General features: G+C 40.7%; 1 protein-coding gene across 1 annotated transcript in view; it reads left to right on the top strand.

Annotated features, from left to right (window-relative positions):
• schip1 (schwannomin interacting protein 1) overlaps positions 1-20,973 on the top strand; it is a 223,477-nt gene that overhangs the window by 66,785 nt on the left and 135,719 nt on the right. Inside the window, exons 6-8 of the mRNA XM_083913704.1 lie at positions 5,238-5,302; positions 5,502-5,573; positions 6,189-6,324. Coding sequence (XP_083769830.1) covers positions 5,238-5,302; positions 5,502-5,573; positions 6,189-6,324 — 273 coding nt within the window. The remainder of the gene's footprint in view (positions 1-5,237; positions 5,303-5,501; positions 5,574-6,188; positions 6,325-20,973) is intronic.

Raw genomic sequence — 20,973 nt, 5'->3', positions numbered from 1 at the left:
ATGTACAGGAGAGATGAAGGCCATTTCCCAGGCAGGCCGTTTCTCTCTTTTCTGTGTTTCTCTGGCTGGCTGGCATTGGTCCAGTTTAATATCTTCAGAGCCCACAGGCTTATTCTTTCACCTCCATATTTTTTCTTTTTGCCGCCAACAAAGAACCTGCTTTCATATTCTCTTCCTCTTCAACTCCCTTGCCGACTCTCAACGGAATCACTCTCTGTGTCTCTGCAAAGTGCTGTATCTTTATCTTTCCCCTGCCCTTTGTCGCCCACGGCTGACCTCTCAGAGCGTCAATCACTCAGCCCCTCCCTCCCCTGTCCCCTATGTTGTTTTTCCATCATACAGTAACAAAGCCTTTTTTTATGATTTACGAACATTTAACCTTCCTTCACAAGCTAGATGAGTCTCAAAAAATGGTCATTTGAAAATGAGTTGCATGTGATCAGTTTTTAGCATTGATGGCTGCTGATGATGAATCCAACTGCTGCAACAATATCACAAACATGTTGAGTTTTTAAAAAAAAATCACTTCTGTAAAGTCTTTAAAGTCAAGACAGGTTAAGTCATTCTTTATAGCCCCATTATAGAAATTGTGATGTGCAGCCAGGTTTTAAAACGTTCTATTAACAAGACGATAAGACAGCAATGACACCGCACACAACGGTAAGACAATAAACATGATAGAAACAACTTCGAGACAGTAAAAACAATATAAAAACAATGAGCAGTATAAAAGCCCTAAGACCCTATCAGAAGTGAGGCAGTGTATCTTGCAAATAAAAGGCTGAGAGGGCAACTGTAATACTATACAATATGCAAAGGCAACCTTTTAGTCATTTTCTAAATCACTGCCAACTGCAACTCAAGGATGTTAATGCATGTACACCCTTGCAATCTTAAATGACAGTGTATGCCTGAAATGTATTCTCTGTTGAAAGAGCACATTTCTGTAATAAGTTAAGCCTGTGTGCACACTGGACAGGCTGCTGGACCGTGTGTTCTGTAAATAGTGATGAAAACTTGTTCCATGCACTGCTATATGGAGTTGTGTAAGGGTGAAAGCAGTAAGGAGCCTGCCGGATACCTCCTTTCAAACCCTGTAGGCCCTTATTCCTGTCCTCCCATTTCAAGAAGAAGGCCAGTTCATTTCTCACAGTGCGATCGAATTGTCATTTTCCCCTTTTTCATCTCTCTTAATCCTGTGCTTTCTCATGGCCTCCTCATGCCTGTCTTTTTTATTTTCATATTAGTTCTTGAAAATGGAGTGAAGGAGATAAGATTGATGAAAGAGGAAATGGATGGAGATGGAGAGGGTTGAGGGTGGGAAGGATAACACAGGAGGGCTTGTGGTCTGTATTTGGCTGTCAGTAGCTCTATTTCTTCTGTTGTAGTAGTGTGTACTGTAGGTTCAAGGTCTCTTCTCCATCAGCATCTCTCTCTTTTCCCCTCTGCCTCCTTCTCTCTCTGCTCTTCCTGACTCTACCATAAATTCACCAACACACATATTTGCACACACACATATACACACACCAATCAATAAAAGCCTGCTTGGCACTGCCAAAGCCCAAAATGACTATAGATTTTCTGTCGACACTGCAACTAAATTATGCAAACCTCTGGTTTATGTTCCGGCACTTTTTTGGCAATCCTACTCCAGATATGGGATGGGGTTTTCCATTGAGGCAGGAATGAAAGGATTCAGGTGTGGAGAGCAGAAGAAAATGCTTTTGGACAACACTTGCAACCTTTGGTTTGGTACACAATAATTACAAAATGTATACCGTTGTAGATTTTCAAATCAATACCATATATTAAAATCATTATAATTGTCCTGCTGAAGACAGGGTTTTATTTAAGTGGTGAATAATGTGCTATGGATACTAGTGTTGTATTTTCTGTTTTGCAAGCAAACACAGACACAAACACACATATTCAGTAGTATCCCGCTACAGAGCTCCAAGCTCTGGCCCCCTCTGTTTTGCACAAAAATTAATTTGATATCTTACGAAACAGTGACCGGAAGTGGACTGCGACGGTTGCTTTTGGTGTCAATTAAGTTTAGGGACCAAAACTATGCGACCGAATTAGCCTACAAGGGGTCACAGAGGTTAGGCATGAAAACCACATGGTAAGGATTAGAAATAAGGTTGTGGTTTGGGTTACCTGTCCGGGGCATGACTCGGCATCAGGAAACCCTACTCGCCTGCGTGAAAGTCCTGTGGGCCGTCTTGTACTTCATCTCCTGCTTTCAATACATGGATTACACACAAAATAAATACGTAGAAAAAGCACAAAAGTGAACAGCCTGTTTACTCACATTGTCAACTCACTCTATTGAAATAGCCACCGTGTCTTCTCTTTGTGGTGGCAACCAGTGTAGCATTAAGCATGGGGGAATTAGCAAGCTAGCAAGTTGTTGTAAAATTTAAAAAGTGAATGCTTCATCCACCCACTCGTAGCACAGAAAGAGATGAGACACAATTTTGTTTGGCCCTTTTCATATAACCAGTGTAGCATGAGAGCATGGTGGCAAAAGGCAAGCTAACCGACTAGCTGTGCAACTCCAGTTCACAATACTTTTTCCCTTGGATGGCGGAGGCATGACCCACCGTACTTGCCTCTGATTGAGTGTGAGTGGACACAGCCTGGCCACAGAAACAGGCAGTTTCAAGCAAAACAGACTACCAAGGAAGGCCAGACTGTTTTCACAAAAGAGAGGCTGTGGCTAAAAATATTTGATGTGCAAATGTGTACACTGTGTGTGTGTAAACTTGTTTCTGAGGTGGGCTAATAGTTTGCCTGACCAGGCCCGTGGCAGAGCCATCAGTGACTCTGAGGGGAAATTGAAATGATGGGCTCATTCATTCTCCCAGCAACACCATTACCCAATCTCACCAACACACAATTATCCCTCCTCTTTATACTTTGCTCATCCCTCCATCAATGCCACTTGCTAATTTCTCCATCTGTTGTCTCTTTCACTACCAAAGTCTTTATTCTACAGCTCACTGACTTAAAGTTATTTTAGTGTCTTCTATCTTACTTCTTTTACTTTATTTCTTACCACTCTGCCTTGCCTGTCTCAGAATTCCCGCAAGGCCCTTTAAAAAAAAATGTGTTCAAAAGTATTTGTCTTGATGTGCATGTGTGAGAGTGAAAGACTTTATAAGAGAGACACAGCTTTCTGTCCAGGATAGAATTAGGGTCGATTTGGAAAAGGCTGAGGTGACATTGACTCTCACAGCAGAAGAAAGTTCAGGGGTGTTTGGTTTGTAAAGAACACATTCGAGCCACATTTATGCTTTCACATATCTTTTTCTCATCAGAGAGAAATTGAGAGGGAAAGAGAAACTAATAAAGATGAAAAACAGCTCCTTGATGCAATCAATGCAATCATTGATCACTAGTCAAAGTCCTTGATTCTGTCTAATGAGCTGCTAGTTCCTTCTGGGAGGGAGACTAATGAGAAAAACAACACTGCCTGCCATAGTGAAATTTGGCAAACAGCCAAACAAGATAGACCTTCCTTTTTTTATGAAAAGAAAAACATGATGCTGGTCTGTTTCGACAGGGATTTTGTGTTTAGCTGAAAGTCCAGTAAGACAGTGATTCAATTAGATACATACATATGCACTCATCTACACTTCAAAATGGTACTTTTTCTGTGACCCCTTTATGGTTTTAAGGGAGAGAGCATATACATTGCCATATAATGAATATTAACAGCCTGGTCTCACCAAAAGGCGTGTGAATGACACGCTATTTCTCTTAAGCCATCTTGCGTATAATTACAACGCATGTCATGTTTTTTGCGTGTCATTTCACGCCATGTAGTCTCAATTGACTTGTATAGTGTAGAGATGGCGTTGTCATTTCACGCACAAATGTCATTGAGGGAAAACCCACATGTTCGTATTTCTCCGCTACTTTCCGGAGAAATACGAAGTGGTGGAGCTTTCTTTCAGAGGGTTGTTTTTAAATCAATATTTCATGTGAAGGATGGCTGAAATAACGGGCGTGAAATGCCCTAACCCTTACCCTAACCCTTTCCCTAACCCTAACCCTAACCCTGACCCTAACCCTGACCCTAACCCTAACCCTAACCCTGGGGAACTACGGGCGTTAAATGACACGCGAAAAGCTTAATATGCGTAGACATGCACGCGAAAAGTCATGCAAGTCATGAAAAGTGGCGTGCTATTTATACGCCCTCCCATGAGACCACGTTGATATTAAACACCTAAGATTGAAACACAGAGTAACCACTGAAATAAAGCCATTTTTCTTAGTGTTTTAGTGCTTCTAATAGATGTAATGTATGTGTTAGTGTGAGTGTCTTCATAGACCAATCTGCCATCAATATATTATTCCATGCATACGTCATTATGCAGTAATGGAGCAATCAAACAAAAAGTTTTTAAAAATTGTGGGATTTTGCAGGTTTCATTGTAAACACACACACATACACACACAATTACCCTGTGATATAGCTGGTAGCTACTCAGTGCCCTGATGTGACCCTCTTGGCTCATCAGGAAGAACTGCTCCACTTAAACTTTGTTGCTCCCTTGTAATTGAATTAGTCTGCTCAATTATGTAGAGGCAGGCCTGTCCTCATTACACAGCACTATTAAAGCTTAAGGATGGAGCAGAGGGAAGAAGAGCAGCAGGCGAGGAGTGGAGAATGGAACTAAAAAGACATTTAAGTGAGTGTAAGTGCAAAGTTTCATTGTTCCAATCTCCAACATCTCTGCCACATATTTGCAACAACTGTGCCATATAGTTTGTGAATTATGTCCTTCTCCATCTTCTCTGCCTGTCTCTCTGGGTTTGACTTTCATCTTGGTGCTTTTGGGCCAAATGCCTTGGAAATGCTGAAGCAGCATTTTTTTTCCTTGGCTTACCTCACTAACTTCACAAGAAAACATCTAACTGAGCCAAAATGCTGCCAAACCACTTGCTGCAGGGGTCCCTGAGCTCAGCACAATGATCACCAATTCAATCATATTTGCACACAACACACACACACACACACACACACACACACACACACACACACACACACACACACACACACACACACACACACACACACACACACACATACATACACACACATACACCGTAGGGATCTCCTCTTATTCCCTGCGTCTGCACCCAAGTTATATATCTGAGATGTCAACTGCTTTCTTATTTCTGTTTCTGTGTCTCTATTTGTCCCTTCTGTCTCCATCTCACAGGAGCAGCTGAAGAGCCTCCAGAGTGGCTTCAAGCATGTTAATGATGAGGGTTTCCAGCTGCAGAGGTGGGTTTACACACACAAACACACACACACACACCATAAACACAACACACAGACAGAATGAGCAGCCTGCTCTTCTGTAAAAGCTTGTTCCCTGCAGATGGGACCAAGGGTTTGCTTTATAATTACTGATAACCCAGACTGAGATTGGACTTGTGTGTGTGTGTCCTCTGAATGTCCCCTGCACCCCTCCCCCTAACAGTAATCAACTGACCATGGATCTAGACAACAACATCAATATCAACATGCCGCCCATTGACACCAAGGTTTTGATGTGAGTATATTGTTTATCTACAGCTAAAAAAAAAAAAAGCGGACTTTGATTCCATTCCAGAAAATTACCCCTCTGGATACTTGATTTGTGTATTTCTAACCTTTCCTCTAATTCCCAACTTGAGATGTGTAGGTACTACAGGTTAATTGGATCAAAAGTGTGATTATCAAATTAAATATTTGAAAAAGAAAATTAATACAGAAAAAATACCAAAAATTAACATTAACATTTATTAAAAAATTAATAAATGCAACAAACAAAACACAATAAACTAACTTAAGCTAACAGCAAATGTGTTTGAGTGTGTGTGTGTGTGTGTGTGTGTGTGTGTGTGTGTGTGTGTGTGTGTGTGTGTGTGTGTGTGTGTGTGTGTGTGTGTGTGTGTGTGTGTGTGGAGGAATTAGTTAGAAGGTATAATGCAAAAAAAAGAAGACTAGTTCTGTGAATGATCTGAATTTGAAAGAAAACTCCCCTAATTGTGAATTGACTGATTCCCTAGTAAAGTGACCTGCTTTAATGTTATCATTTTAGCAATTCAAAAATGCATCAAACCTGAAAGGTTGATAATCACCCATATCTGTGTTTTCCATGGTGTCTCTTAACCACTACACGTAGTATCCAGCGGGCCTGGCGCGACTTCCTCCAGAGACAGGAAGCAGAGAAGAGAAGCCCCTCCCCACCCTCCCTCTCCTCCTCTGACAAGATGAGCATGTCAATCAGCATGACGACCCTGTCGGACGGCAGCACCCCAGTAAGTCAAGCCTATGTTGGACATATTCTCCGTTACAAACTCAAGGCATTCTCAACAACTCTGCTGGCGGGTGTTTCCGGAGGCAGTGTGTGTGAGGATGTGTGTCTTAGCTAATGAATTAGTAATGGGCACCAGTGGCTTTTGCAGTGATTTTGAACTGTCTAAATAAGGCATGTTATAGGCGAAGTATGTCACATATATAAGATATTACAGTCGGGGTGTTGTGCTGCCTTATGTGGAGAATATCGGACAGTAAGTATAGTCCCATTCCTGTCCAGAAGGGGGCAGTATCTCACAATTTCTTCAGTATGCAGACTCACAACCAGTCGCTTTACTGGGAGCAAAGAGCAAATATACAAGGGTTTGGTCTGACATACACACACTAAGAATTGAAATCAGTGGAACAGCTATTCTCATTCAGCACGTCTTCCCTTCATTTAACCAGCCCACAATAAACCCCAAGGATTTTCTCTACTGCTTCTGTTCTGGTCATTATGATTCTGTACTGACACATATGCCGCCTTCTGGCTGAATAGCAAGTGTGTGTACACTTCTCTGTTAATCTCTGAGCCTGAAGTCAACAGGCTGGTTAAATCTCAGGGACAGCATGGAGAGTTGTGTGTATAAGCACACTTAGGTGGTACTTGCCCCCACAATTCTCTGCAGAGAAAAGCTTTTACACACAAGGGGGTCAGATGGGTTATGAGTGAAGAATATTCAGGGTGCGGAGCAACTGGAATGAAACTGCTTCCTTCAAAGGCAGTAACTTTACAGCAACATGTGATGCTGTAATCAGGTCAGTATTCCAGTCAAGAAGGTTGTGGATAAAGTCGGGAGGCAGTCTATATTCTATACACACATGTGTACACCACACAAACGTTATCATAATGGTTGTTTTTGAGATCCTTTGGGATGGCCAGGAAATGCTTAGCTCAGTGACTCAAACCTTCTGACAGAGGCAGATGATCATAACTGAGAGGAAGAGTGTGTGTGTGTGTGTGTGTGTGTGTGCGTGTTCGTGTGCGTGTGCGTGTGCGTGTGTGTGTGTGTGTGTGTGCCTAAGGTCAAGGGAGACAGAGCAGAGTGGTAGAGAGGAAAGGAGGATGAAAAACAGATGTTGGTTGACTGGTTAAATGTGCTGACACTGTGGATCTGCTCTCCTCTGTGGGATACAGAGGCTCAGCTTCTCCTGTCATACAAGTTAATATATATATATATATATATATATATATATATATATAATATTTTTTTTGTACCTGAGTGATCGCAACAGCCCACACAATATCTGCCACATTATCTTAACTCTGCCACGCTTCATACACTTCTTCATCTCTGTCCCTTTTTTCTCTCTTTATTTGATTGTCCTTCCTGTAAAGTAATGCATGTGGTGGATGTGACAGCTCCTCCACTTTGAATTTCTAACAGTTTTGTTTCTGTCGACCCAGCAATACATTCTACAGTCCACACCAGGCAGGGTCTATATGATGCACACACACTTACACACACATGCACACACTTACGCTTGAAAAGAGACACAGTGATGTGGCAGCCACCTCTAAAGTGATTGAATTTGTAACCTTTGTGCCTATAGCATCAGTCTTTGACAAAACTGTGCTGCATGACACTGCAGCATGTGTGTGAGTACATTTGTGCGTGTGAGTGTGTGTGCGTGTGTGTGCGTGTGCAGGACCACACTTGTGTGCATCAGTGTACATACCCAGGTCTTTCTGTGTTTCTATAAGCAAGCTACTTTTTCATCCCCATGTGTTTTCAGGAGGGGTGACTGTAATGTTCTCAGACTACGACTAAAATATAGTTGATATGTGACTCTTTACTGTGTAAATGATCTTTCACATTGTAACTCAGCTCACTCATTGCCATGGCAATCCTGCAAAATAGCACAGCTCTCGATATCTCTCTTTATGATGGATCCCTCTGCTCCATGGCGACACCACAGAGAGGCAGAAATTATAGATTTCATTAAAGTAGAACCTAACAAAACTCTATCTTTTATGCCCAGATATGAATCAGCTGTCTAAATTTTATTGTTTCATAATACAGCACCGCATCAACACACAGCCCCCCCACCCCACCCCCGACCACCTACAAGTACACACAAATGCACACACACAAGGGAGAGTGAGTATACGCACACAGATAAAGGCGCATGGACACACAGACCACTACAGCTTTAATACCAGACTGTCTAGATGATAGATGTCTTTTTATAACCAGACATTGATCAATAGTGTTTGGGGACTGGCCGAATATTTTTCTAGCAGGACTGCCAATGAATTGCTAGAAAAATGAGGATGAAAACAAACAACAGACAAAACAAACAACTAGAAAATATGCAAGATGTATGTTTTTTTAATTGTTTAAACTTTAATTTCCTGTCTCACTTCCTAGCTTATCTGTAGTTTGCATTTTGAGTATGAGAGTTGTCCATTGCCCCGGTGCTGAACTGTGATCTATGATGTAGTCACCAGGTTTTGACACTAGAGGGCGATCCTGTATCGCACTGGGTTCTTTTTTTTTTCTTTTTCATTTTCTTTTTGTGCTTTTCCTAGGGAGTGATAGGACCAGTTGTAGCAGACACATATGTTTTTGGATTATTTTGGAAAAGCAAGGAACTCAAGATCAAACAAGTAATATAACTCTATTCAAGTGATTCCTACTTTGTCTAGTGTAATATGTTAGAAAGGGTATAAAGTAATACTTACTGTATTTTTGCATGTTTTTCAGTTTTCTTACATATATCTAACCTCAGTGCATATAGCTGAATTAAAACTGTAGAGTGTAATGTCAGGTTAATGTGGTGAAGGTACAGAAAATATATTTACTTTGTTGACTTATGCAAAACATACATGTATGTTCCTGCACATATATCAATGTTTATGTGTGTGTGTGTGCTGGTGAAGGGCACACAGGGGCAGGTTAGTCCATCTGGCCTGCTAAGGTGCAGTGAGACTGGGCCGAGCAGAGCAGCGCCGCTTTCCCCATCTGCCAGCTGTCATGCTTCTCCTTCTCTGCCCTCTCCATCAACGCTCTCATAATGTTCCCCTCCTCCTGCTCTTTTCTATCATGTCAAAGTTTACTTTTGCCTCTGCCTTTCATAATTAATGTCTTGTCTTCCTCGCTCGGCTCTTACTCTCACTCTCTGCCTCGGTCTCTGTCTCTTTATCACTTGCAAACCCACCTACGATTCTCTTGGCTTTATCAGGTCATGCAGCTGCAGCAACGGCTATGGAAGCCTGGCAGGAGAGATAAAAATAGGTCAGGCAAAGTTTTGGGAAGTTCTGTGGAGTTATATCTGTGCTTTGTGTACAGTTCAGGTACATAAAAAAGTTGACTGCACGGAGATAAGACACATTCAGTAATGTTTCACTACCTACTTAGGTCTCCAGGTTATATTCGACATCTGCTCGGAGCTGTTCTGAAATAACCCACTGACTTTTCTGTAGCTGACTCAAAGTTCATCATCACACCAATCATTCAGCAGATTACTGAGCCAGCAGCCTGCACAGACTGTACCCTGTGTCAAAGCATTTAACCCCTCACATTCATTTTCACCCATCTAATCCAATACAGGAGCCAAATTATTGCCGTATCACTGAGCTCATATGATCCTGTTCTTCTCAGTATTTTCTATTCGCTGTACAAGCCAACCTTCCATTACTATAGATGGAAGAAAGCAGGAAAGGTCACATATTATATCACCCCAGTTGAATGGTTATTACACTTAGGCCTCAGTATTGTTATTGTATGAATGACTCCCCCCTCAGGCTCGCCATGCCCCCATTCTGTTGTATTTACTGTACATTAACCTCATGGTGTGCCATTCACTGAGATAGACAAAGATAGCTCACCAGTGTTCAGTTAGTCACAAATAGGAAGGAAAGTTCTTTATAGCCATTTTTGCTTATTTATTGTCTTTATTCAGTTTTATTGAGATTATTTCAAGGTAAAATCACAATCTCTATTAACACAAAGTTTATAAAGCATTATCAGTGTTTATACAAAGTCAAGTCAAAACAAGTCAGATGTATTCCTATAGCCCCAAATCTTGCGCTCAAATGGATTTACAATCTGAACTAGCATCTATCCTTGTTTCATTTACAAGGACTACTGAATGGGACCCAAATAGTAAACTGTAGGAAACAACAATCATAGCAAAATGGTATTTTATTTCTTTTTAAAACATGATTAGTAATTAATGTCATCCGAAGGAAAAAAAAACAGACTAATATTATTTTAGTTGCAGTTAATTTACATACTGTGTAAATTGTTTTTGTGTAACAACTATTAACAGAGATATCCCAAAGCACCAACAACGTAGTTAGTGAACCCGAAGTTTTAAAAGAGTGTTTGGAAAGACTTACCAACTGGCCCCGGTACCAGCTCCTCTAGTAGTAAAGTCCATTCAAGTCGATTACCAAATGCAATCCAAAAGGAAGGAGCCCATTGATGCTTTGGTTAATGTGTAGGGACTCTTATGATGCGACTGTAGAGGTTTGGTGTTATTTTGAGCAGTATTAGTGGTTAAAAAAAGCCATTTTAATGTGTTCACCATGCTGCCCCAAGCTAATCAATGTTAGCCCATTCCGCTGTTTGGGATATCTCCGTTAATAGTTTCCTTGATGGCTTATTTGATGAATGTATTTGCTGAAAAAGACGCCGGGATAATTTTACGCTGGAATTTCACTTTAAGTTAGAACCCATGGCAAACATTTTATTTATCTATTGCATTTATTAAACCTAGCACTAATTAAAACAGAAACTAAAGATAATTTCATGAAGTCATTGGGAACACACTGACTGACAAAGGCATGATATAATAAAGCACATGTGAGATATGACAAGTATACCAATGGGGTCTGCAGATACCCCAATTAGTAGAATGAGGGTTAAACTTTGTAAAGTATTTTTTAATATTATTATTATTAGTAGTAGTAGTTATAGGATTAGTAGTATTAGTATTGGTATAAGTAATAATATCATTATTATCAGTATTATTAGTAGTATTATTACAGTAGTTTTTTTAAGATTTATAATAAATTAAAGTAACACTTTCAGGGATATAATAATACAATAAATATTCAACGCAGTGATGACTCAGTCTGTGAACAATGACTGGTCCTTTGATTCAGCAGCTAATGTAGAGAATAATTCTATTGAAACCTTCAGTTTCCTAGACAGAAAGACATGCCTTGTCTTGTACTTAACATTGTTTCACAAACCATGGTGCTATCTAGGCAGTGGTCTACTGCATGCTATTACACTTCCAAGAAATGACATTTCCCAATAGCCTTTCCCCACTTCTCTTCCACCGTGGACCAGAACATCCCTGTGATGATTTATGGTAATTATGTAAATGCAACATAAGGCTTTGGAAATTAATGCTAACCCCCTACCAGTCTCTTCATCACTAGAGGATGGGTATAACTGCAGCCAATGCCTTTACAATCCTGTTACTGTAATTCCAGGGACAAAGCAAAAAGCCTAGGTCAGGCGATTATGGAATCCCTTGAATTAGTTTAGGTTTATTGGAGCCTCATGGAGGACACTCACATTTTTTAATCATTTTTCTTCATTCATTACGTGCAAATTGATTGAAGAGACAGCCTACCCATGGGTTTATACTGCTTCTTATTCCATAGTTGTGATGCTGGGGCTGTGGGCTGCAGATTTAATTGACATAATCCCTCTTGTCATAATATCTCACCTAGATAAGATGTACTGTATGGCAGCGCTGCAGGTGTTGGTGTGTCGGGTCTCCACAGTGAGTGACAGCCCTGGCTGGATGTAAGAAGACTTGCTGTGACACACCAGCCAAGGTATTGATTGACAGAATCATTAGTGACCTCTCACCACTTCATCACCACCTTGTGTGGAAAGTGTCTGGCTCTGGATCTAGAAGCTACCGAAATGACATCCTCTTGTGACTGCAACCGAAATGGACTAAAAACAATAGCAGCCATTTCTGTGTATGCATTCCAGCTCTGGGTTTCTTTGTAAATGCCTCCAGACATGTGAAGGGCATTCATATGACTCTTCTAATTATGCATTATGGAGATGGAGCTTTCAGTGCAATAATGTCTGATGAGGGGCAGCAGGGTCTGACTTGCTGCTAATCACCTGCCAGCGGCATGTCAAGTTGAACATGGGCCCTTTCACACCTGGGACATGTCATGTCATACACTGAGGGTGTGTAAAACACATTGGCCCTCATTTATCAAACGAACGTACGGCAGAAAAACATGCGTACGACCATTTCTCATTTCATTTCTCAGTGGAGCGCTGCTTCGGGTTGACTGCCTCCGTTATTCTTTTCCATACAGCGTTTTTATCTTTATTTTGCTCCATCTCGGATGTCAGGATGCCGATCTGTGTGTTTCTTTTCGTACCAGCGTTTCTCCTCTGCATGTTTGACCTCAGTGGGCGAGACCTCCGAACCAGGAATATTTAAGGGCGTAACATGTTAATGACCATCGAATTCAGCCGCCGCATTTATCAAGGCCCGCTCATTCTACGCTGAGATTGGTCAGATACGAATGTTTCATAAATCACATGTGGGTCCTTTCCTACGACCAATTCTGCGCTCAGATCTGCGCCCGTTTTCACGCAAGATTGATAAATGAGGCCCATTTTGTGTGTGTGTGTGTGTGTGTGTGTGTGTGTGTGTGTGTGTGTGTGTGCGTGCGTGCGTGCGTGCGTGCGTGCGTGCGTGCGTGCGTGCGTGCGTGCGTGCGTGCGTGCGTGTGTGTGTGTGTGTGTTTGTGTGTGCGTGTGTGAATATGATGGAGATGGTGGGGGGTAGGGGCACAACTAAATGCACACTGAGTCTTAATTCATCAAACCCCAGAGCATGTTCTTTCGTATGCTGTAAGGGCCTAGAAAACTAGTTTGAATATACTGTGTCACTTCAAAAAAACTGTATTCTTTTGAATTGGAATCTGCACTATGCTTATTTAAATGGTTGTAGGACAGTTGTTTAATTATAGCAGCCCTGGGTTCAGAATTAAGTCATATTGCGTTTACATTTTCTAGTCAAAGCCACAGGGGGTCACTGTTCTTCTTTTTTTGGACAGACCGGCAACATAGAAGCAGGGAGTTGTCCAGGTTTAGTATAACCCTGGATCCAATTGCATCCCAGCTCCGCTTTGGAGAGTATTCCCCTCCTTTACTGGACATCAATGCAGTATCAATCTGCTTTTAAAAGCATGTAGATTCACAAAATCTGGTCCACATTGTTGGAACTGCGGGGACTCTTGATGTTGTTGTGTAGAGGACACTCTTTCAGCCAGCAAACACCACCTTCTTTTTCCCCTCTCATAATGCTAGTCAATTAGCTCTCCTTTTAAACATAATAGCCCATTATCAACCAATGTGTAATTAAACAGAGAGTTGAGCTGCTGTTCTGTATTTTAGTGGTTTATCTAGGACCCCCGCTCTCTCTCTCTCTCTCTCCTCTCTCTCTCTCTCTCTCTCTCTCTCTCTCTCTCCCTCCATCTCTCTCTCTCTCTCTCTCTCTCCATATCTCTCTCTCTCTCTCTCTCCATACCTCTCTCCTTGAGCATTTTAATTTCACAACACTTCAATTAAATATTAAAGTGTTTCAGGATTACGTCAGACTTGTGAACAAGCTGCTGGGTTTTTCCAGGCTGCTTCCAATGTATACTTTTCTTCAAGTGTTTTTTTCACCCTTTTTTGATTTTTCAATTAGATAGAGACACTTAAAACAGTCATTAAATCTGCTTATTGTAAAAAAAAATAATGCTGGATCTTTGGGACCATTAGTAGGTTTTACTCCTGGCACTGCACTCTAAAGACTGCACTGATGCTACAATATAGCATGCCCTATGAATTCTGTATTGCATGGTCTTACAGAAAGTCACCTACAATAGGGATAGAGGGAGAATGGTAACTTATTGTTGTGAATTGTAGGTTTTATATGTTTTTTTTCTTGTTGATAGTTTAAAGTTTATGATCCTCATCAACACTATACAACATTTAACAATGAATATTTCACCAAATATTGGAAGTAAATGTAGCTGGAAAAATCCCTGTATTCAATATCTGTTCATTTTTTCCCTTTGTTCCTATTCTCTCCCTCTCTCCCTCTTTTTCTCTGTCTTTCTCTCTCTCTCTCTCTCTCTCTCTCTCTCTCTCTCATCCCTCTCTCTCTCTCTCTCTCCCTCTCTCTCTCTCTCTCTCTCTCTCTCTCTCTCTCTCTCTCTCTCTCTCTCTCTCTCTCTCTCTCTCTCTCTTTTTTTTTTTATGCCAAGAGTGCCTCTCTCCCTTCTCCGATCCCACAACCTAACCCACATTATCTCATTGATCTGTACTTGCGCAGCACACAGCTATAATTGTTCATTAATGTCTGATTGGGGACAGTGATGATATGAAGAGCAGCAGATTGATACCATTACGAATCATCTATGCTCTGGAATCTATTGATTTGGGCTTTGCAGAGGTAATCAACGACAGATTAGCCACATACTTCAAAGTGTTGATCTTTACTACGAAGACAGTATGTAAGATTTTTGAGCTGTAAGTGGGTCATTCAGCTGATGAATGAACTAACGTTTCTCTCCACATTACTTCTTCATTGTAAGAGGGTTAGAATTGGAAGGGATGAAGAGGAGGAACATGGGCCATCAAACTAAGAGTAAAGCTTTTTATTTACTATCATTTAGCATTTTCTCTATTGTAATCAGAATGGTTAGTTTGTAAAATTATCACGTATGGACATTGTACCCGCTTGTCTGTTAGCATACAGTTAAATTGCTAAAATGTTGTGAATGCATTGGTATGAGAATTAGTAGAAAGAATGGTTATTTGACATGATAGAAATGTTGATTTCAGGTAAAAAAAAACAAAAAAAAAAAACAATGATATGAACCTGGTTAAAATGTTTACAAATCTCATCTGAATAGAGGCGAAGATAAAAAAAAAAAACTGCTTCTTGTTCCTGCGAAACAAAAACTGCCCTCTTAAATGGAGTGCTAATGTTTTATTAATAGTGCTCTGCTCTCAGCCTCACACATGAATTCAGGTATTCATGCACACATGTATACACAGGCAGATAAGAAGTAAAGAGGTAAGTGTAAAGCCATTCATTTGTATGTGACAAGATATAACACTGTGTGTGTGTGTGTGTGTGTGTGTGTGTGTGTGTGTGTGTGTGTGTGTGTGTGTGTGTGTGTGTGTGTGTGTGTGTGTGTGTGTGTGTGTGTGTGTGTGTGTGTGTGTGTGTGTGTGTGTGTGTGTGTGTGTGTGTGTGTGTGTTGATTCCACTCCTCCTTTATCAGCATGATCATTATCCTCTCTCCTCCCTGGCTCACTTCCACTGGGACTCTAGGTGGCACACCAAAATATCAACACATACATTACACTCCCTCACGCTCACCCAGAATGCTTGTTATTCTGCACTCTTTTTACATGTGAACAAAAGTAGAGGTGCTTTTCAACATATGGTGCACAATTTGGTTATTTTTGCTCCAGTATTCCTGTTAAAGAAAGTAAAGTAAAAAATGACATAACAAGGTTACAACAGTGTGGTTGTTACAGTGTGCACGATGTCTTCTCTCCTGACACTAATGGCGTGCAGGCCACAGTTGATGCTGCATCAGTTTAGAAGGGTATAAAGATGCAAAAGATAGAGAGATTAAGGCTTCAACGCTGCTACCAGTGGACTACCACTCACTCATTCTTTCATGCGCATGTATATGGCACTGTTGAGCATGGTAGAATGCCGTTTGTGTTGTACATCAAGGTCATATTTCAGTGTTCATGAAAGGACACATTTATCCATGTACACTGGCGGGCAGGGATAACAACAAATGGAGTGCTAACCATTCCCTGGCTTAGAAAAGATCAGTGAACGGAGTTCGAGTAAACCAAATGAATTCACAACTGCTCTTGAGTTTTTCCCTCATAAAGTATTTCTTTCTTCGATTATGTGTACCGCTGCATTTTTTTTCAGTTTCTTGTCAGAATGACAGCCTTACCCTGCTCCTTTATCTGGGATTTTCACTGCCTGGTCTTAACTCGTATTTCTGAGAGGCTTGCTCTGTTGTTATTCAACTTGAACAATCCCACTGCTTATTCAGCCCTGTGAGATCCCACTAATAGTCACAGAGGCTGCTGGGGCGTGCAGCGGTAGGTTACACCAAACCAACTCTGGAAGTATAAAAGAAGGCATACATGCATCGTCGATTGCTGTGAATGTGTCTGCATGTATGAAAGTGTGTGTGTCTGCATGTGTGAAAGTGTGTGTGTCTGCTCGCTCAGATGTGACCATTGATGTGGTTTTATTAAAATACAAACTTTACAATAGCGGTACAAATCATGTACACATACTTAAGTAATGCTTAACTAATGCATGCCTCTTAATCAGCTAAGGAATGTTGATTTATAGAAACTTCTTACATTGTATGGTATGCAACCAAATGAGCTGGATTCCTTTATCATTAAAATGTATTTCAGGACCAGTGTAGTACTAGAGAAAGATGCACTTAAGACAAAATAATATAGCAGGTACCAATTGACAAATTAAAGGAGAATGATCGGACATCTTTTAATACCCACTGCTTTCAACAACAGCACAATGATGATAATAATAATGGTGATAAGAAAAAGAAATCATGTTCCAAACATGATTTAAAAATACCATTGGGTCTGCTCCCATAAATATGGAGGCTAAGGCTGAGCAAATGCATGGTCCTGAAATAAACATGTATGTAAGAGAATATGCATTAATTAAAGCATGAAGTAACTGTTAATTAACAGTCATTACTTGATGATCTTTTCAGTATGAACTAATTTAATAAACTAAATGTTAATTTGCTAATGCTGAGCAATTCATGATACATCCCGCATTACTGCATGCATTAAATCATTGTGAGTCATTTGTTAGTTAACCATTACTTAACTATATGATTTGTACCGTAATGAGTGTTACCAAGTACAGTTTTAGCCCGCATTTTTTTCCAGCTGTTGGATCATTTGCATATTGATCTTAAAAAAGCGAGTTTTATAGAACTTAATTTCAATGTATTTTACTATTATGACGGGATTATTGTTTTCTCTAGCAAGTTTAAGTTGAATAGGCTAAAGTACATTAGTTTTTAGCCTGGACCACAGACCCAAATCAGCCCTGCAGCACTTTTTCCATCTTCTAATTGGCTAATTCATTGAACTTGTCTCGGCACATGAAATAATTGTCACTTAAGATGCTAAGTTGAAAAGTGGGGTGAAAAGTGGAATTCACTGTAGACTCCAAGTACAAATAATTTGTCTTTTAGTGTATTGAACTTGAATTTTTACTTCCAGACGATCAGCTTTTGAGTAAATTTCGCTCAAACAAATTGTATTTTCTGTTTTGGATTACTTGAGTTTTTTAAAGGCAATCGATTGATTACATTTTTCAATTTATCCTGGTTAACAGCTTACTGAATATGCAATCTGTTTTAGGAGGAGAGAGGGAGGAAGGGGATTTTGTTTCTCGGTTTATTGGTTTGGCATTTAGAGACCGGAGAAATCCAGAGAAGAAGAACTGAGGGAAATGTATTGAACAGAAGGGAGATAAAACGAGGGGAGCAACAGCCTATTCTCCTTCCCAATGAGTGGTCTGGTCTCCGGAGAGAAATATACTGATTTGTGATTAATGAAAAGATGGAGAAGAGGCTTCCTCTCTCTCTCCCTCTCTCTCTCTCTCTCTCTCCCTCCCTCTCTCTCTCTCTCTCTCGCTCTCTCTCTCTCTCTCTCTCTCTCTCTCTCTCTCTCTCTCTCTCTCTCTCTCTCTCTCTCTCCTCCCTCCCTCTCTCTCTCTCTCTCTCTCTTCTCTTTCTTCTCTCTCTGTCTCTCTCTCTCTCCTTTTTCCCCCTTCAGTTTGTCTCTTTAACCTAACTCTCTCACGCAGACAATCCATCTCCGTAATGATGTCTGTGCGTTGGGAATGATTATAGAGCAGATAAAGAGAGAAATCAGCCAGTAAAAGGAACACAAAAACATTCTACAGTATTATCATCACACAACCACTCTGCAGGAAAAATGGAGATAACGTGTCATCATAGGGTAAACATCTGACCTCTTGCAAAACACAAAGTCACAACCTTCAAGTTTGCACATTTGTTGCCAATTTCATAAGCTGGTAACAAATGAGTAAGCTTTAAAGTGCCGTGCAGAGTTTATGCTTAAATGACGCAGGCAGGTAAGGATGCAGTAGGTTTTGATAAAAGAAAAAAAAATGTTTAATAAGAGAATGTTTTAAAGGAAACATGCAGGTGGAAGGAAAGAGGGAGATTCTGAGCCGTGTGAGGCTCCTTCATGCCTCATTAGCCCAGTAAACTGATATCAGCTGTGCTGTCCTTATCGTCACCACCTCCTGTCACACTGCGCTCTACTGATACAGGGCTTTACTTTGGCCTCCTTATTTAGCGAGTGATAAACAGAAAGGGCAAGCGGCACAAAGGATATGGATGACCAAAAAGGAACTCAGTCTCTAAATCTGTACTTACAAGGAATAAGCAGGGAGGGGAAGAAAAAGGTTGAAAACAAGTGAAACAAACGAGTTGTGAGATGTGTAGAGGAGAAAAAGAGGTCAGTGAAAGTATCATCGCGAGGAACGCTGGAAGATCTGAAGCCACGGTGCAACTGCCTGTCACAAGGTAGACTTCACAGCAACCGCAGCACAGCCTGTCATTCACAGAACATTACTTGGGGAGAGCGAAACTGTTAGTATGTCAAAAGTGGGGACAGGAAAGGGAAGGCGAGAAAAGGGAAAGATGGTAATTAGGATGAGCAACAGCATTTCTCCTGAAATGCACAATGTTGTCAAGACAATATCTGGTTTAATGCAGAATATTATGAAGTTTAAAGGTGAAAGGAAATGCCATGCAGGGGTGAGGCAAAATGAAAAGGAGAAATGTAAAACCAAGAGATAAGAACAATAAGACGACAATCAAAGATAATGGAATTTTTTTTTACGTGACTGTGAAGGTTCATAGATCTACTTTTCTAGCCACTAACAATGAGTGGGGTGGCTGTGAGAGTTTGACTCATAGAACAGGCCTAATTTCTTCCTCCTTTTCACCAGCTACCTCTTGAAACCACTGTGCTTCTATCCTAGCTAGGGGATCCCTCCAGTTCGGTTCTTCCCAAGAAACTCCTCCCGATCAGTCATGCCCAGAATACTACCGAGGGTAGACTCCCCAGGACGATCCTTAACTGGTCCTCAGATCACCTCAACTGCCTGGGGAATCAGGAACTGAGCACAAAGCCTTTACTGGATTTTCAAGCGTTTCGTTGGACAAACCCAATTTTCTCTTGTTGTTTCAGACCTTTCTTCCAGTAAACTAAGAGATTGTGTCTTTTTGCGAAGACCGTAACAATCATTTCCCCTTTAGAGCAACACCTCGAAATCCCTGAACCCTTTCACTTGGGGAGAAATGCTGTAGAGCTTATAGTATTTGTCAGAATTATGTCAACTATCAGCTTCTTTTTAGGATTATCAAGTATTCAGGCTGTTTGTCTATTCAGTTATATAGTATATGTTGCTCAAGACACAGATGTACCCTTGTGTTGTACACTGAATAACAGCAGACGTACTGTCCCAGACTACAATGTCTGCATATTCACATCAACTGTCTAAGAAACAATGCAGGATCCACCGAGCAAACAGAGAACGCCTGTCAGCTTTGATATGACAACACCATCCCCCTCATGTAGAGCTCCACGGTCTCAAAATCAGTCATTCAACGAGTTCAGGAACTCTAAAAAATAAAACAATAAAAACAAGATAGAGAGAAAGAGAATAAGGCAATGCAATATGTGGGGAAATGTGACAGTATGAGAGAGAAGACCGCAAATGTGAGGGGAAAAAAGTCTTTCCAAGAACTCTCCCAATCCTGTACAACTCTTCAGTGGATTCCCACTCCTGTGTGGAGAACAGAGGTTTTGCCAAGAAAGGAGATCACATATTAAGACGAAAGCTTTTTAACAGTTTTGTAGTAAGCAGATCCCAACTGGGACTGGCAGAGGTAGAAAGTTCAGCAGGTACAAGCAAGGAGAAGCGAACTAGTTTAGAGATAGGGAAGTTTTCCAGTCCCAGTTATGTTTTATGAATTGCAGTTTTGGAAATGAATATCTTGCGACCGTATAGCTTCCTTTCTGTCCAACATTTGTCATTCATTTATTGTCCCTTACTCTTTTGCCCACCAGCTGTTTTTCTCCTGAATGTAGATAAATATTTTATTGGATGATTACCATTCTTAAGTAGGCAGCTGTCTCGTTGCTATGAAGGCTGGAATATGGAAATGACCTGAGTCTCCCTAGCACAGTGAATGTATTCAAATCACACAACATCAATCACAATATATATCTCATACACTTCTATACCACCAGCCTTGATTTGCATATGTTTCAAAGTATTTTACAAATTCAATATTGTGCTCTTACAAGTACCATTTTGAACGGAAGAACACTCTCTCCATGCGTAATGCAGCACAGAAATCCTCATTCACCACCGCTGTGTTAGGTTTCCAATACAAATCTATCTTGTTCAGTGAATGAAGGCTGCATAGTAGGCATGGTTACGATATTATAGTCAACAGCTGTAATTATGACAAACGACTAAGCAGACTC

The sequence above is a fragment of the Echiichthys vipera genome (genome assembly GCF_963691815.1).
Source record: "Echiichthys vipera genome assembly, chromosome: 5".
Lineage (NCBI taxonomy): Eukaryota > Metazoa > Chordata > Actinopteri > Perciformes > Trachinidae > Echiichthys > Echiichthys vipera.
Note: the sequence above shows the minus strand (reverse complement) of the source record. Positions and strands in the feature narration are given on the sequence as shown.